The sequence below is a fragment of the Silurus aristotelis genome (assembly GCF_946808225.1).
Source record: "Silurus aristotelis genome assembly, chromosome: 4".
Lineage (NCBI taxonomy): Eukaryota > Metazoa > Chordata > Actinopteri > Siluriformes > Siluridae > Silurus > Silurus aristotelis.
Window position 1 is genome coordinate 646,809 of NC_139577.1, and position 13,675 is coordinate 660,483.

At 41.1% G+C, this 13,675-nt stretch overlaps 1 protein-coding gene across 11 annotated transcripts in view; it reads left to right on the forward strand.

The window, feature by feature from the left end:
* Positions 1-13,197, forward strand: part of fgfr2 (fibroblast growth factor receptor 2) — a 31,922-nt gene extending 18,725 nt beyond the window's left edge. For 3 of the 11 annotated variants that reach the window (XM_083539127.1, XM_083539133.1, XM_083539136.1), the window contains 11 exons: positions 380-524; positions 1,054-1,256; positions 2,087-2,226; positions 3,776-3,897; positions 5,477-5,587; positions 5,679-5,869; positions 6,129-6,251; positions 7,359-7,429; positions 9,711-9,848; positions 10,813-10,918; positions 12,125-13,197. In XM_083539127.1, the coding sequence (XP_083395253.1) occupies positions 380-524; positions 1,054-1,256; positions 2,087-2,226; positions 3,776-3,897; positions 5,477-5,587; positions 5,679-5,869; positions 6,129-6,251; positions 7,359-7,429; positions 9,711-9,848; positions 10,813-10,918; positions 12,125-12,289 (1,515 nt within the window). In that variant the 3' untranslated portion in view covers positions 12,290-13,197. The remainder of the gene's footprint in view (positions 1-379; positions 525-1,053; positions 1,257-2,086; positions 2,227-3,775; positions 3,898-5,476; positions 5,588-5,678; positions 5,870-6,128; positions 6,252-7,358; positions 7,430-9,710; positions 9,849-10,812; positions 10,919-12,124) is intronic. The other 8 variants (XM_083539130.1, XM_083539134.1, XM_083539128.1 and 5 more) reach the window with 3 other exon arrangements.
* The last annotated feature ends 478 nt before the right edge of the window (positions 13,198-13,675 follow it).

Here is a 13,675-nt window from a genome sequence, read left to right on the forward strand (position 1 = left end):
CTGCATGTTTTCTGAAGGACTTCTGAGCCACCTGTTTATTGTTGGACCATACTTTTTCTACCCCTTCTCCTTCTTTATCTTCTCTCTGGACAAAAGGGTCACTTTTTTTGTGGTGCATCTTTCGAGTATATCCCTATCTAACTCCAGGTTCATCTACGACAATGATCATGAGTAGATGATGTATTTTTATTATTATTATTTGTAACAAAAAACTTCCCAGTTCTGCTCTTTTCTTGGTATTATGGGTTTCATTTTTTTTTTTTCATTCCTTTCTCGTCCTCTTTTCTCTCGATCAAACCCCCCTCCCTCCTCATTGTTTCCCCTCTCTCTTTGGCTTCCCTTTTGGTTCCTCTGTCCTTCTTCTCCTTCTTTCTCTCAGACGGCAGGTGTAAACACTACGGATAAAGAGATTGAGGTCCTCTTCTTGCCCAACGTTACTTTCCAGGATGCTGGTGAATATACGTGCTTGGCGGGTAACTCTATTGGGATCTCCTTTCACTCTGCTTGGTTGACGGTTCTTCCAGGTATACACTCCTCTACAACAGCTTCTCCGTTTGTTCTTCTTCTCAGGGTTTTATTTTGTGTATGAAAGAAGTGGTTGGAGAAGACTGGGAGACACTTGGGATTCAATAAGGCCAGATTTTAAGGCCAGAGTGACTCCCTCTCTCTCTCCAGCCATTCATTTTTACTAACTTTTCTGATTGCATGCTTGACCAGTGGGTTTCAAATGTGCATGTGTGATGTTTTCCTCAGGCTCTAATAATTGCTGTTGAATTTTTTCAATCTTGGAATCTGGAGACACTAATCTCTTTCTCTGTACATCTGAGAAAGATCAATTATTAGAGCCAACCCATTGTGTGTCTGGTGCCTTGAATGTGTTATGATGGCTGATGATCATGATCAGCATGTCTAATGCTTGGCTAAGCCGTGCTGCAGGAACTCTGTTACACATCAGGAAAGAGTGCAGGATGTGTGTTTAGATTAAGATGGAGCGAATTACACATTGAGCTTCTCAGTTCTGATTCTGTAAATGTCTCTAAAACCCTGCTTCAGCTGACAGGAGCATTGCCGAGCCAGAATATCCTCCGGACTACGTCGAGATCGCTATCTACTGCATCGGCGTGTTCCTCATCACCTGCATGGTGGTGATCGTGATCGTCTGCCGAATGCGCACTTCTATCAAGAAGCCTGATTTCGGAGGCCAACCTGCTGTGCACAAGCTCACCAAGCAGATCCCACTGCGCCGCCAGGTAACAGAAAGTAGATAAAGAGTTCCAAAACCCCTACTACACAGCAACACACTGACACGTGAACGTATATTTTAGTGCTCAACGTTATGTAGATGTACGTTTTAAGCATTTGGAATCATTTAAAACTTTAAATTGGGAAGAGATGATTATTCACAATACAGCAACTCTAATACTAGAACTTTTTTATTTAGTCCTAGTAGAACTTTGTCTTCTTCTAGTAGAACCTTTTTTGAGTTCTTGTGGAACTTTTTCTGGTTCTAGTAGAAGTTTTTTTATTTAAAGGAGAGGGTTTTTTATTTTATTTTATTTTGCTAGTAGAACTTTTTTCTTTCTAGTAGATCCATTTGAGTTCTGATAGAAATGTATCCGGTTATAGTAGAACTTTTTCGTTATAGTAGATATTAAAAAGAAAATGGTAATGAAATTGTAATTATTTGTACATAATGGAATATTTGGAAATGAACATTAAGGGAATGAAGGGAACCTCATGTCAGGTCAGAGGTTCCCTTGGTGAAGACCTCCAGCCTGGATGGTGGGTAAAGGTAAGGTATTCCTCTATCATGGACGTTAGAACAGTGTTGCGATGGCCAACACGGAAAGAGTAATTGCTCAGAAAGCTAAACACGCTATCAGACACATACGTCTACTACTAATAAAAATAAAATATTCAGACTGATGACAGTATTTCAGCATGCAGCATCATTCAGCAGTATAAATAAAACAGCATTAAATTGAGTCAATAAAACGCACACACTCAGACACTTAAACAGGGGTTCTACGTGTTCTGCTCATTGCCCAAGGCTCAGGTGATCAGCCATTTCTTTTTTTCCATGCAGGTTTCGGCCGACTCGAGCTCCTCCATGAGCTCCAGCACGCCGCTGGTGAGAATCACGACACGCAGGAGCTCTGATCACGAGCACATCATTCCCGAGTACGAGCTCCCCGAAGATCCACGCTGGGAATTCTCCAGAGACAAGTGAGCAGTCTGTGTGTTAGTCTAGCACGAGTGTGTCGAGTCCATGCTTGTGTTCATACAATAAGACTCGTGTATCTGCTGCTAGGCAACATATCTTTGTTTATACACTGAGTCAGATCGAGGCAGGCTGTTGGCGCGATCAGCAACTTCACACGAGTTACGCCATAATGGGACTACCTCATCGGACTGTCTAGCCCTAACGATTTAATTTGAGTAATGTTGCTGTACAGAACTATTAATCATTTACGATACAATTCAACACTGCATCTGTTATCACCCTGTTATTCACTGACCGGCCGACATTCTTTCTATATATATATATATATATATACATATACTTGGCTTTTAGATATCACTGCTTTGTCTCTCCTCCTGATTAGCTTTGATTAGCCATAGAAAAATGTGTAGCTCATGCCAGTCTCGATCTGTGCAATTAGATTAAGTAGCTGCATGAAGAGAAGCAGCTGTAAGTTCAGTTGTCAGTGATGAAGAGAAAAGCGAGAGCGTAACATAATTTTTTATTGAAAGTCTTTAAGAGTTGATGGAAGGAAAAAACAGGACAGTAGTCACTACGCAGCATGATTAACGGTGTTTCGCTTATGCACTTTGAGGAAAACTTTGTGCTCCCCTAGTGGACAGAAAAGGTTGAAAGTTAATCCAAAATGTTTATTAAAATCCGTTATGCCGCTCTGTGTAATGCGACTTTACATAGTCTTTTGTTTTTCTCTGTCTGGATCATGGTGCCAGTGTGGAATGTTAACATTTAGCATGGTCAGGGGAAAAAAAAAAAAAAACATTGATTATCTGTAAAACATAACATTGATTATGTGGGGCAGACTCGGGCCAGACACAGGCGGCCTCTGAGAGGCACAGAAGGGCGATTGTGTTACACAGTGTTTACACAGGGAGGCGGAGGCGGAGCAAGCACCTGTCAATCAAAAAACCTCAACTAGAAGGGCTGAGGGTGGAGGGGGTGTAAGAGTGGTATGAGGTCGTAAAGTCAAGGCGGCAGTGAGATTGAAATGAAGTGGTCTTCAAGCTGTATAAAATCCCAACAAGATTAACTCTGAGATTTCATTGTGCTCGGAGAGAAAATTCGGATCACTACGAAAACGTTGTCGCTCACCTTGGAGAGCTGTAACGTGAGATTTCTTGCTCTCACGCTTTTTACGCTTTCTTTGTGGATAATGTCAAACGTATGCTTTGCCACCGATGATAAAAGGAACCCACTTAACACTTTTCTGTGAATCGGGTAAACACTATTATAGCATGATAGTACTGCATACACACACACACACACACACACACACACACACACACACACACACACACACACACACACACACACACACACACACCAGTTGCTCTCAGGTTTTAGTTTAGACTTTTTTTATTTGGTATCAGTAGGCCATAAACATAAGTGTTCTTGGTTTGACTGGTTTCCTCTTTGATTTTTCCACTTGGTTGTGATAGAACTGAATGCATTTTACTAAGCTGAAGCTCCATGCGTTGATCTTGCAGCTCTAAAAGATCTTGCACTTTCCTGCAGGCTGACGCTGGGCAAGCCGCTCGGGGAAGGCTGTTTCGGCCAGGTGGTGATGGCAGAAGCTCTGGGCATCGATAAGGACAAACCCAAAGAAGCCTTAACTGTAGCAGTCAAGATGTTGAAAGGTAACTGTGAACTTAATCACCTGATATGAACATGAGAACATTATGTGATGTAAGAAAGTCACCGTGAATGGAGATTTATTAGGTTTATTAGCTCTATACATTTTTGGGGGTGGGGCTTCCAGGTGTTACAAAAGCAGAAAATTAGTAATGATGCCATAGAACGCAAAATTGTGTTGAAGATACAGTCACTGACACCAGGCAGCTTCTGGGAGCTGTGACTTTGTCCTTCATACACTTGGGTCATGATTAAACCTGCGCCTGCTCGGTACCTCCACGTTTCCATGTGGGAAAACAACAGAAGCAATTCCAATAATTTGATTTAGAAAAATAGGGTTTGTTCATTAAGACGGGTAGAAAGGCTTAGAAAGAGTGAGAGTGAAGGAAAGACGACGAGTTTAAAGCGGATGGTCTGGGGGCCGAGAGGAGAAAGAGGCCACTTAAAGGTTATTTGCTGGTGCTGAATGATTCTAAGGTCTGCCTCTGTCTTTCTCTCTCGCTCTCTCTCTTTCTCTGCCTCTGTCTTTCTCTCTCTCGCTCTTTCTCTCTCTCTCTTTCTTTCTCTGCCTCTCTCTCTCGCTCTCTCTCTCTCTCTCTCTCTCTCTCTCTCTCTCTCTCTCTCTCTCTCTCTCTCTCTCTGTCTCTCTCTGTCTCTTTCTCTGTCTCAGGAAGCTGTAGCAGCTTGTCTTTTCACCTGCACACACACACTTGAGTTGGGAAGGGTGTTGGGTGTTGGGTGTGGGGTTGGGGGGATGTTTGGGTTGACCCTGTGACCCGTTGAATAGAAAACTGTCTACAACAAAGAAACCTCCTTAAACTTTACCTTTTGGAAATCGATCACTTACAACATCCTTCAAACCAATATTTATACAAATGATAGTTTTATTGATTTCTTATTGAAACAAAAAAACAACAACAACAACAGAGACACTCAGTTCACACACACACTCAGTTCACACACACACTCAGTTCACACACACAAACAGTTCAGTTCACACACACAGCATGCATTTAAATGAGTTAATAATAATAATATAACAACAATGTGCTGTTAATATGATCATGAACTTTCAAAGCTACTTTAAAGAGTTCTGATCCGAAATGCTTGAAACAAGTCAGAAAATGTAAACGAAAGGTAAACGAGTGAGAAATGTAGGAGAGGAATTCCTGCCATGGGTCCGCGCCGTGCCGATCAGAGGCACGATAATGAAAAGCCGACTGTCCTGAAGGTAATTACTCCGAATCGGACGAAGCCGTTTTAATTTCAGAGGTAGTGAAAGAGCGTCCGTGTAGCACGTCACTCGGTGTAATCCGATACTGCTGAAGTGAACCTTCATGGTGTCCAGGCTGTTCTGGATATTTCTAAAAGTAATAAATAGTGTTTCACTATTTAGGACGATTAAACCGATATCACTTCCTTTAACAGCTCAAAAAATGTGTCTAGAATTAATAAACCTTTTAAAATCCATAGTACTCTATGTACATAGTTTCTCAGTTCTATCCGATGACTTCCGAAAAAATCCGAAAAATCCCAAAAAAAAAAAAAAAAAAATTCAAGAAGCTGCATTTCAATTTTTTCCAGACGACGCGACAGAAAAGGACCTCTCAGACCTGGTGTCAGAGATGGAGATGATGAAGATGATTGGCCGGCATAAAAACATCATCAACTTGCTGGGAGCGTGTACGCAAGACGGTGAGCCGCAAGTCAGGAAAACTTCCCACGTCTTTCCTGCAACACTCGTGCAGCCGATGGCTTTAACACAGAACATGCTTCCATTCCTCAGGTCCTCTGTACGTCATAGTGGAATACGCATCCAAAGGGAACCTAAGGGAGTTCCTGAGGGCCAGAAGACCCCCGGGGATGGAGTACTCATACGACATCGCTCGTGTTTCTGAAGAACCTCTTACCTTTAAAGATCTGGTCTCCTGCACTTATCAGGTGGCTCGTGGCATGGAGTACCTCGCCTCGCAGAAGGTAGATGGGTTTAATAAATGCACACACTCACGTATGCGCTCAATCACACACTGATAATTAACATAAAATTAAAACTATATCTGTAATAACTGGCAACAAGGTTATAAGATGATGAACTACATCACTGTGGCGTCTCCTGAAGTATCCTGATCTGCAGGATTTATATATGCAGTACAAGAAGAAAATATTTTATTTCTTCATCATCATCATCATCATGTTTCTTTTTTCCCCTCCCTCTCCCACTACCTCTCCATGTCAGTGCATACACCGAGACCTAGCTGCCAGAAACGTGTTGGTCACCGAGAGCAACGTGATGAAGATCGCAGACTTCGGTTTGGCCAGAGACGTCCACAACATCGATTACTATAAAAAGACCACCAACGTGAGTTTTTCCACTTCTTTTTTTCACATCCTTTTTCAATCGAACTCGAATCTACACTTCAAAAGCAACATGAAAATTCATCCCTCTTTAGTAGAACACCTTTCTTTCTGTTATTGCGCATCTTCTCCTTACGCTTGAACTCATATTCTCATTCTCGGACTTGGCAGGATTCGCAGATTCCCAGGCAGCGAGCACGTGAAGTGACTCTAGTGTTCTTCACTTGTTCAATCTCCACGTCTCTTTCTCTCTCTCTTTCTCTCTCTCTCGATCTCTCGCTCGTTTTTTTTCACGGAGCTCTGTTGTCTAAACAGGCTATGAGAAAGCGAGGGGGGGGAATTTGTGCATTAGCCATAAACCTAAACACATTAGTCTAGCTTTTCCTGCTGGGGTTTTTTCCCACCACTTCACTAACACTCGGTGTCTCAGTGCTGTTTACAACGTTGCTCACAAACCTCTCCGATTTTATTTGTAAAGTAATTATAAAGGATTTAATTGATATAATTGTTAAATTGTTAGTCGCAGTAAAAACTCCTTTATTTGTGTTAAAAATCATAACCAGACATTTTCACCAGTTCCGATGTTTGGCCTGTGAGATTTGTTTTAGACGATCTATAATCATGAGGCTTAAGGAATAATAATGACTGATGGATGCGTTTTGTGTTAGACCGGTTCCACACTGTCTGGTTGGCAGGCATCCTGAGAAACTGAAAAAATATCCTTTTTGGCATTATAGATGAGTAGAGAGAGAGATCACTTTATTCATCCACTTGAGACAAGAACTTCAAATGAGCCACTTTAGGTTTCAGTTCTCCTCTTCAGAGCTACTGGGTGTGAATGTGAATCTGTGAAGCCCTTTGTGAACGCTTGTTAGGAATCCTCGCACCTTTATAGACCTTCCTGCTCGGGGTGGAATCAAATTCCTGCTTAATGAGTGAGAGCAGGAAGATCTCGCTGTTGTTTTTTGTTAGAAAAAAGAAACAACCCTGGGGGGACGTTTCGGCCGGGAATGCCTCGTGTCACTCGTTTTGACCTCTTGTCCATAAAGCTTTGTGTGTGTGTGTGTGTGTGTGTGTGTGTGTGTGTGTGTGTGTGTGTGTTTGTTCGCAGGGTCGCTTGCCGGTGAAGTGGATGGCTCCCGAGGCGCTTTTCGACCGCGTGTACACACACCAGAGCGATGTGTAAGTAGCGAATTTAATACAACGTTATAAACACTGCACTTTTTAAAACGATTTGTTGCGAGGAACGAACTTCACAGGTAGATGAATCGGAAATATACATAATCCTGAAACCTGAACCAAAGAGTTTCACCTGAGAGGAAGAAGAACTTTTTGTTTTGTACACGTTTTACATTCTGAAAGAGAGAAAAGGAGAGTGAAAATTCAAAGTGTTTTTATTGGGAGAATGAAGGAGAGTATTGAGGGCCAGTGCTGTGGCGCAAAAAAAAAAAAGAAACCAAAAAAGATTTTACGCTCGAGTTGAGGCCAATGCTGTGTTACTAATCTGGCCGGCTTCAAAGCTCCTCAGACAGGCCGAGCTCTCACCTCACCGAGGACCTTACGGAAGTAAAGTAACCCCTTCCTCCCTTCTCTCATTCCATCGCTTTACACACATCCAAACGTTTTTTTTTTTTCGTTGTTGTTGTTCAAAGAATGATATAATCCTGCTGATTGAACACTTTCTTTTCTTCTCCTTCGAATGAGCCGTGTGATTAAAAGGGTTTGGATCTCAGGCACAGATAGCATATGGACATTAAAAGAGCGTGACGTGTCCAGAGGAGGAGAAAAAGTGCACGTCTGCACGTTAGTGTGATGGCTGAAGTGTGTGGGCTGGTGTTTGGAGTTTGCTCTGACATTCATATTCACTGGACCGTGAACTTGGGTTTAATGGATTATTATGTGCAGCAGAGTAAAATGTGTGTGTGTGTGTGTGTGTGTGTGTGTGTGTGTGTGTGTGTGTGTCTTGGTCAATCAATGCAGATTAGAGAGGAATCTCAGTCCTTGTTAACAGCTTTTATGTTGCTCGCATTACTAATTAGGCGTGATCGCGCTCTCTAATTGGCCGTCTTTTTGGCCTGAGCAGGATAACAGGGACATGACATCAGACTGTTTTATTGCATAAATGAGAAGAACAAAGAAAAACAAACTCGCTGTTTGATGAGTCGTTGGTTAGGAAACCTGCTGAGGTTGCTGGAATTGGTGTGTGTGTGTGTGTGTGTGTGTATTGTTTTTTTCGACTGCTGTTGATTATTAATTCTGGGGGAAAAAATCTTGCCTCGTTAGCACCTGAATCCACACGACGGTCCAAAAAAAAAAAAAAAAAGGTTTTCGTGACCTTTTGGAGCGAGTTCGTCTGCGCCGTGTTCGGCTGATTGATCACGGTGAGGTTGCCCTCGAGCTTACAAAGTGATGCTGATGGATCGCCAGATGTGTGAAAAGATACACCGTGTGATAAAAGAGAAGACAAACAAAGCGGGCAGGAGGTGAAGAAGCGGTCGGGTGATGGGGAGAAAAGCCGGGGACAAAACTCTGCCTGTGTGGTGAAGGTCATATGAAAGGCACTTGTGTATGTGTAAGGTGTTTTTTGGTAGAATTACTGATGATGCACGTTTTCCCAGGTAGTTCTATACATCGGATCAGAGCTTTTTCTTTAACTTGGTTAAAGTTCCCAAATCACTGTTGTTCTTTTTTTTTGGAACAAGAACAAACATTTCGTGATCATGGCATTATCTAGATCTCAATATTTCTATTTAAGTCGTCCTTTATATCCCAAGATGATGTAAGACAGATCTGTTCTTCCTGCCTTACAGCGGTTTGTTTCCTGTGGGTCTAAACTGATGTTTGTTTTGGCTTGAACAGTGTGTGTCATTGTGGCCGTCCAACAAGGACAAAGGCCAGCTTTTAGTCCCCTTGAGGCCGGTGTCCACTTGCTTCAGGCATGGTCTCATGGGCTGGAACCCCCAGGAGAAAGGCTTCATTTAAGTCTTCTACAGTCTTTGCTTTGTTAGTACTGTATAATGATGCTGTAAAAATGTGCAGTTCCTCAGTGTGAATGAAAAGCTCAGTATCTGCGTCTCGAGCAGTTTTTGTTTCTTATTTAAGTTGATTCATTGTGATTTCTTTGTAATAAAATCTGCTGTTATAAATCAACACATCCATACAGAGTACCACATGTAGTCAAATGTTTTTTATGACTGTCCAACATGTAAATAAAAATAAATATAAAATAAAATATAAAGTATAAGAAGTATAATACATTTATATGTATAAAAATAGGGATAAAAACAATACTGTATATATTATATACTTTAAAATACACACACCCCTTTCTGTTTTTATTTTTATAAATATATAAATGATATAGATACTGACAGTAGTCCAGATTTTAGGTGTGTATGATATATTGTTTGTTAACAGTGTAAATATACACAACGTTGTTTGTGTGAATTTGCCGTGTTTTTAGATGGTCGTTCGGGGTGCTGATGTGGGAGATCTTCACATTGGGTGGCTCACCGTATCCCGGAATTCCTGTGGAAGAGCTCTTCAAACTCCTAAAGGAGGGACATCGCATGGACAAACCAGCCAACTGCACCAACGATCTGTGAGTCCATGTCCTGCACGACAAAGTGGACTTTAAACTTTAATAAAATCATGTTGTAGAAATGGATTTTATGAGTAAATGCACTAGCAGGGATGACAATCGCACATTTCTGGTTCGAAACCGTACCGGAGTGATGCAGTTGAGGCTGAGGAACTATTAGAGCTTAAATTCAGAGAGATACAATGTTGGCTGAAAGTTTAATCTCTGGTTAATATTCTATGGATTATTGGTCCCAGTGTTTAAAGAAAAAAATTTAAACCTGATCGACTGCTCAGAAAACACATTAAGTAAAAAGAACTATAAATATAAAATAAGATATAATATATTAGATTAAGATAAAGTGGTAGTTAAAAGGAAAGGAAAAGCTTTTAGGTTTAGGCCACGCCCACATACAGATACAGCTAGTGTTCTTGTGTTACTCCACTAGTAAGCTGCATGGTTTTTATTCAAATTTAGCTAGTGAATGACATTTTTGGAGTCTAAACAGGCTTGCGATTTGCCGTCGTGTTTCCATCGGGTGTTCTCCGGTGTTCTCCAGTGGTTTGTGCTCGGTTTGATGTTCGAGACTCAGCCCTTTGTTTTCTGCCAGCGTATTATCCTCGACGACGTTATAAAACATTTCTCAGGCAGATTACATTTCTTTTCCGTATTTGGATCTAATTCCTGCTTTTCAACACGCAGCGTTAATCGTCACCGCATAGCGAGTGACACATGATCACGACTCTGTTTGCGTCTCTACGACCTTCGGAGAGAAATTCGGAATAAAAATAATTGTTTTATTAGTAATGCCGTTAAAAAAAAATCTTAGCGGCACTCAGTAGTTACTCAGTAGTTACTCTATTCTCCCTGTATTGTGGAGTTTCTGTTGGATCGTGTAACGCGTCACGGTTTTGGGTCTGGTTGTTGTGGGATGTCAGGGTGTGATATCAGCTGTTGCTCTCTCACACTGTTCTCTGGTTTACAGGTACATGATGATGAAAGACTGTTGGCACGCGATCTCTTCACACAGGCCCACGTTCAAGCAGCTGGTGGAGGATTTGGACCGCATTCTCACGCTGGCGAGCCAAGAGGTGAGGCGGATGGACACACACACACACACACACACACACACACACACACGGAAATACACAACACGTATTCTGTACATGTGAGCTGCTCACACGTCTTCCTGCAGTCCTGGAATTTATCGGTCTATCAGAAGTCTTTTCCTGGCTTCAGCCTGCAAGATTGAGCAAGAATCAGGGATCGGGGAGGGAAACAAGAGACAGAGACAATAAAAGAGAGAGAGAGATTGAGAGAGGGGAAGAAATCCTACAATGATTTTTACAGCAGAGCTCAGGGTCAAGAGTTACACGAGCCCTGATTTGCTCCCGGCCTCAACCCCTGCGCTGAGATCGATTAAGTCCTGGCCACAAATCTCCCAAACCAAGTGCCAGCACCGATTCTTTCCATCCCCTAGCTGTCATCCGACATCTCCGCAAGCCCAAATGTGGCACGGCGCAGGGTGGAAATCTGTCAGGACTTGTAGGTTTAGCAGGATTTGGATCTGCGAATGAGCGCCAACAACCCCTGCCTCTCTCCATGTTTTTTTTTTTTTTTTTTTTAATGCAATAAGTGGCTTTTGCGTGTTCTTTCTTTCTCCTGCTCCCTCCTTCCATCTCTTCCTCCCCTGTCTAACTCTCTCAACTCCAAACCTCTCAAACTGCTCACAGATGTGAAGGTCTTTAGTAACGTGAGCCGCCTTGCGTTGAAGTGGGGGAGTCCAAACCAAACGCTCCAGACACCAAAACCTCTTCCTTCGCCTGAAAGAATTTCTGTAGAAGCCACAAAAAAAAAAGAGGGAAATGGTTTGAGTTAACTAGAGGGGGAAAAGCTCACTCTTTCCTACAAAAAAAAAAAAAAAAAGAAGTATATGTGAAAGATCTTTGAAATACTTTAGCGTGTAGTAAATTTTACTGGACGGTTTAGTCGTAAACACACGGCAGATAAAACGAAGTCTGAGGCGAAACTATTCGCTCTTTTTGGTTTCGACGGCAAATAAAAGGTCATTTACAAAAAAGATTGTTTTTGCGAATGATCTTATTAACCTACAGAAATCCGTGTCAGTGTGTCGCTTTGGTTCATAATAAACTGCATTGAATGAAACATCATTTGTTTTGGTGTGATGATGGAAATAAACAGCGAGCCGCTTGCATTATAGTCAGAATAAAGACGTGTTCATGGGAAGTTCTTTTGCATTATGTGTGGATTTTAAAGTCTTGCTGTGTTTCCTGTAGGAATACATTGACCTGTGCACTCCAACAGAACAGTACTCGCCGTGTTTCCCAGACACTCGCAGCTCCTGCTCATCCGGAGACGACTCGGTGTTTTCTCACGAGCCTTTACCAGACGAGCCGTGCCTTCCGAAATACCAGCACATCAACGGTGGCATCAAAACATGAGGCTTCCTGGAAGCAAATCCACAACTCCTCAAACTCTTGTCTTCCTTGACTTTCCTTCCCTCGCTGCTCCTGCTGGACTTCCGGAGCACATGATGCAGGGATTCCCGGCGATGCTGCTGTCCTTTACCATGAACTAGTGATTAAAATACATGACCAAGCTCTTAAACAGAGATCGAGGACCCTTCAAAACTCGTTATTTTGACTGAAAGACTGTCGTTCCTCAGGGGGTCCTCGCTCTGAATGTTTTGTTTTTTTGTTTTTTTTTCATTCAGCTGTGTGTTCTCGACGTTCTTCAGCGCTCTGGCCAGTGATTTCCATTTTGCAGCTCGGCATTTTACTCGAATTCTCTCCGTTACTGAGAGAGGAACAAAAAAAGGAAAAGGACCACGTCAAATACGAGCAGGAGACTAAAACGGAAAAACAGGAAACTTGTAAAAAAAAAAAAGGAAAACTCCAACTAGCACATAAAAGGACATAAAAGAAAATAAAAACACTGCGTACGCTCTATTTTTCGAAAGATCTTTTCTTTTTACATTCCGTTTTTATATTGATAACGCAGTTATCAAAATTAAAGCCCATGCAGTTATTCTTAAAGGATAAAAAATTACATGGTATATAATTTTGGGTATATTTGTAAATATATTAAAAATGTGTAAAATATACAAATTTATATATAAATATTATATTTACAGTGAATTATTTTTTGTATGGACTCCTGAATAATTCCTCTTTTTTCCTGTTCACTTTTGTCAAGTGGACAAATATCTTGGATTTTTTTTTTTTTTTTTTTTTTTACATGATGTATTGGTTTTTTTTTCTATTCGACAGCATTCCCAGCATATGTTCACACACACACACACACACACACACACACACACACACACACACACACACACACACACACACACTTGCTGACACAGCATTGGCTTTCAGGGAAAGAGATCGCATGTTAATTTATTTTGTAAAATTATACAAAAAAAAAGAGAAAAGAATGAAAATATGAATGAATTACAGCAGAAGAAATTATTCATAATGAATGTTTTTTTTTGTTTTTTTTTTAACTTAAATTAAAGAGTTAAAAACTTAAAGAGATTTCATTGACGCAATGGTACAAAGAATGACTTTCGTTGTAGTGGGTACTCAGCACATTAATGCTTCCAATGGTTTTTATATACACAAATGTGAATGTTAAGTTAAATATAAAATAACGTACATTTTTATAGCCAGCTAATCCCTTTTTTTTTTTTTTTTTTTTTTTTTTTTTTTGTAGAGGATCTTGTTTTTAACCAGCTAATTTTACTCTGTGCCAAGAATTTTGCGTTTGAATGTGATCAATTCAGGATATTTGTTGTTGTTTTGCAGAAACACATAATGTTAGGCTTTGGT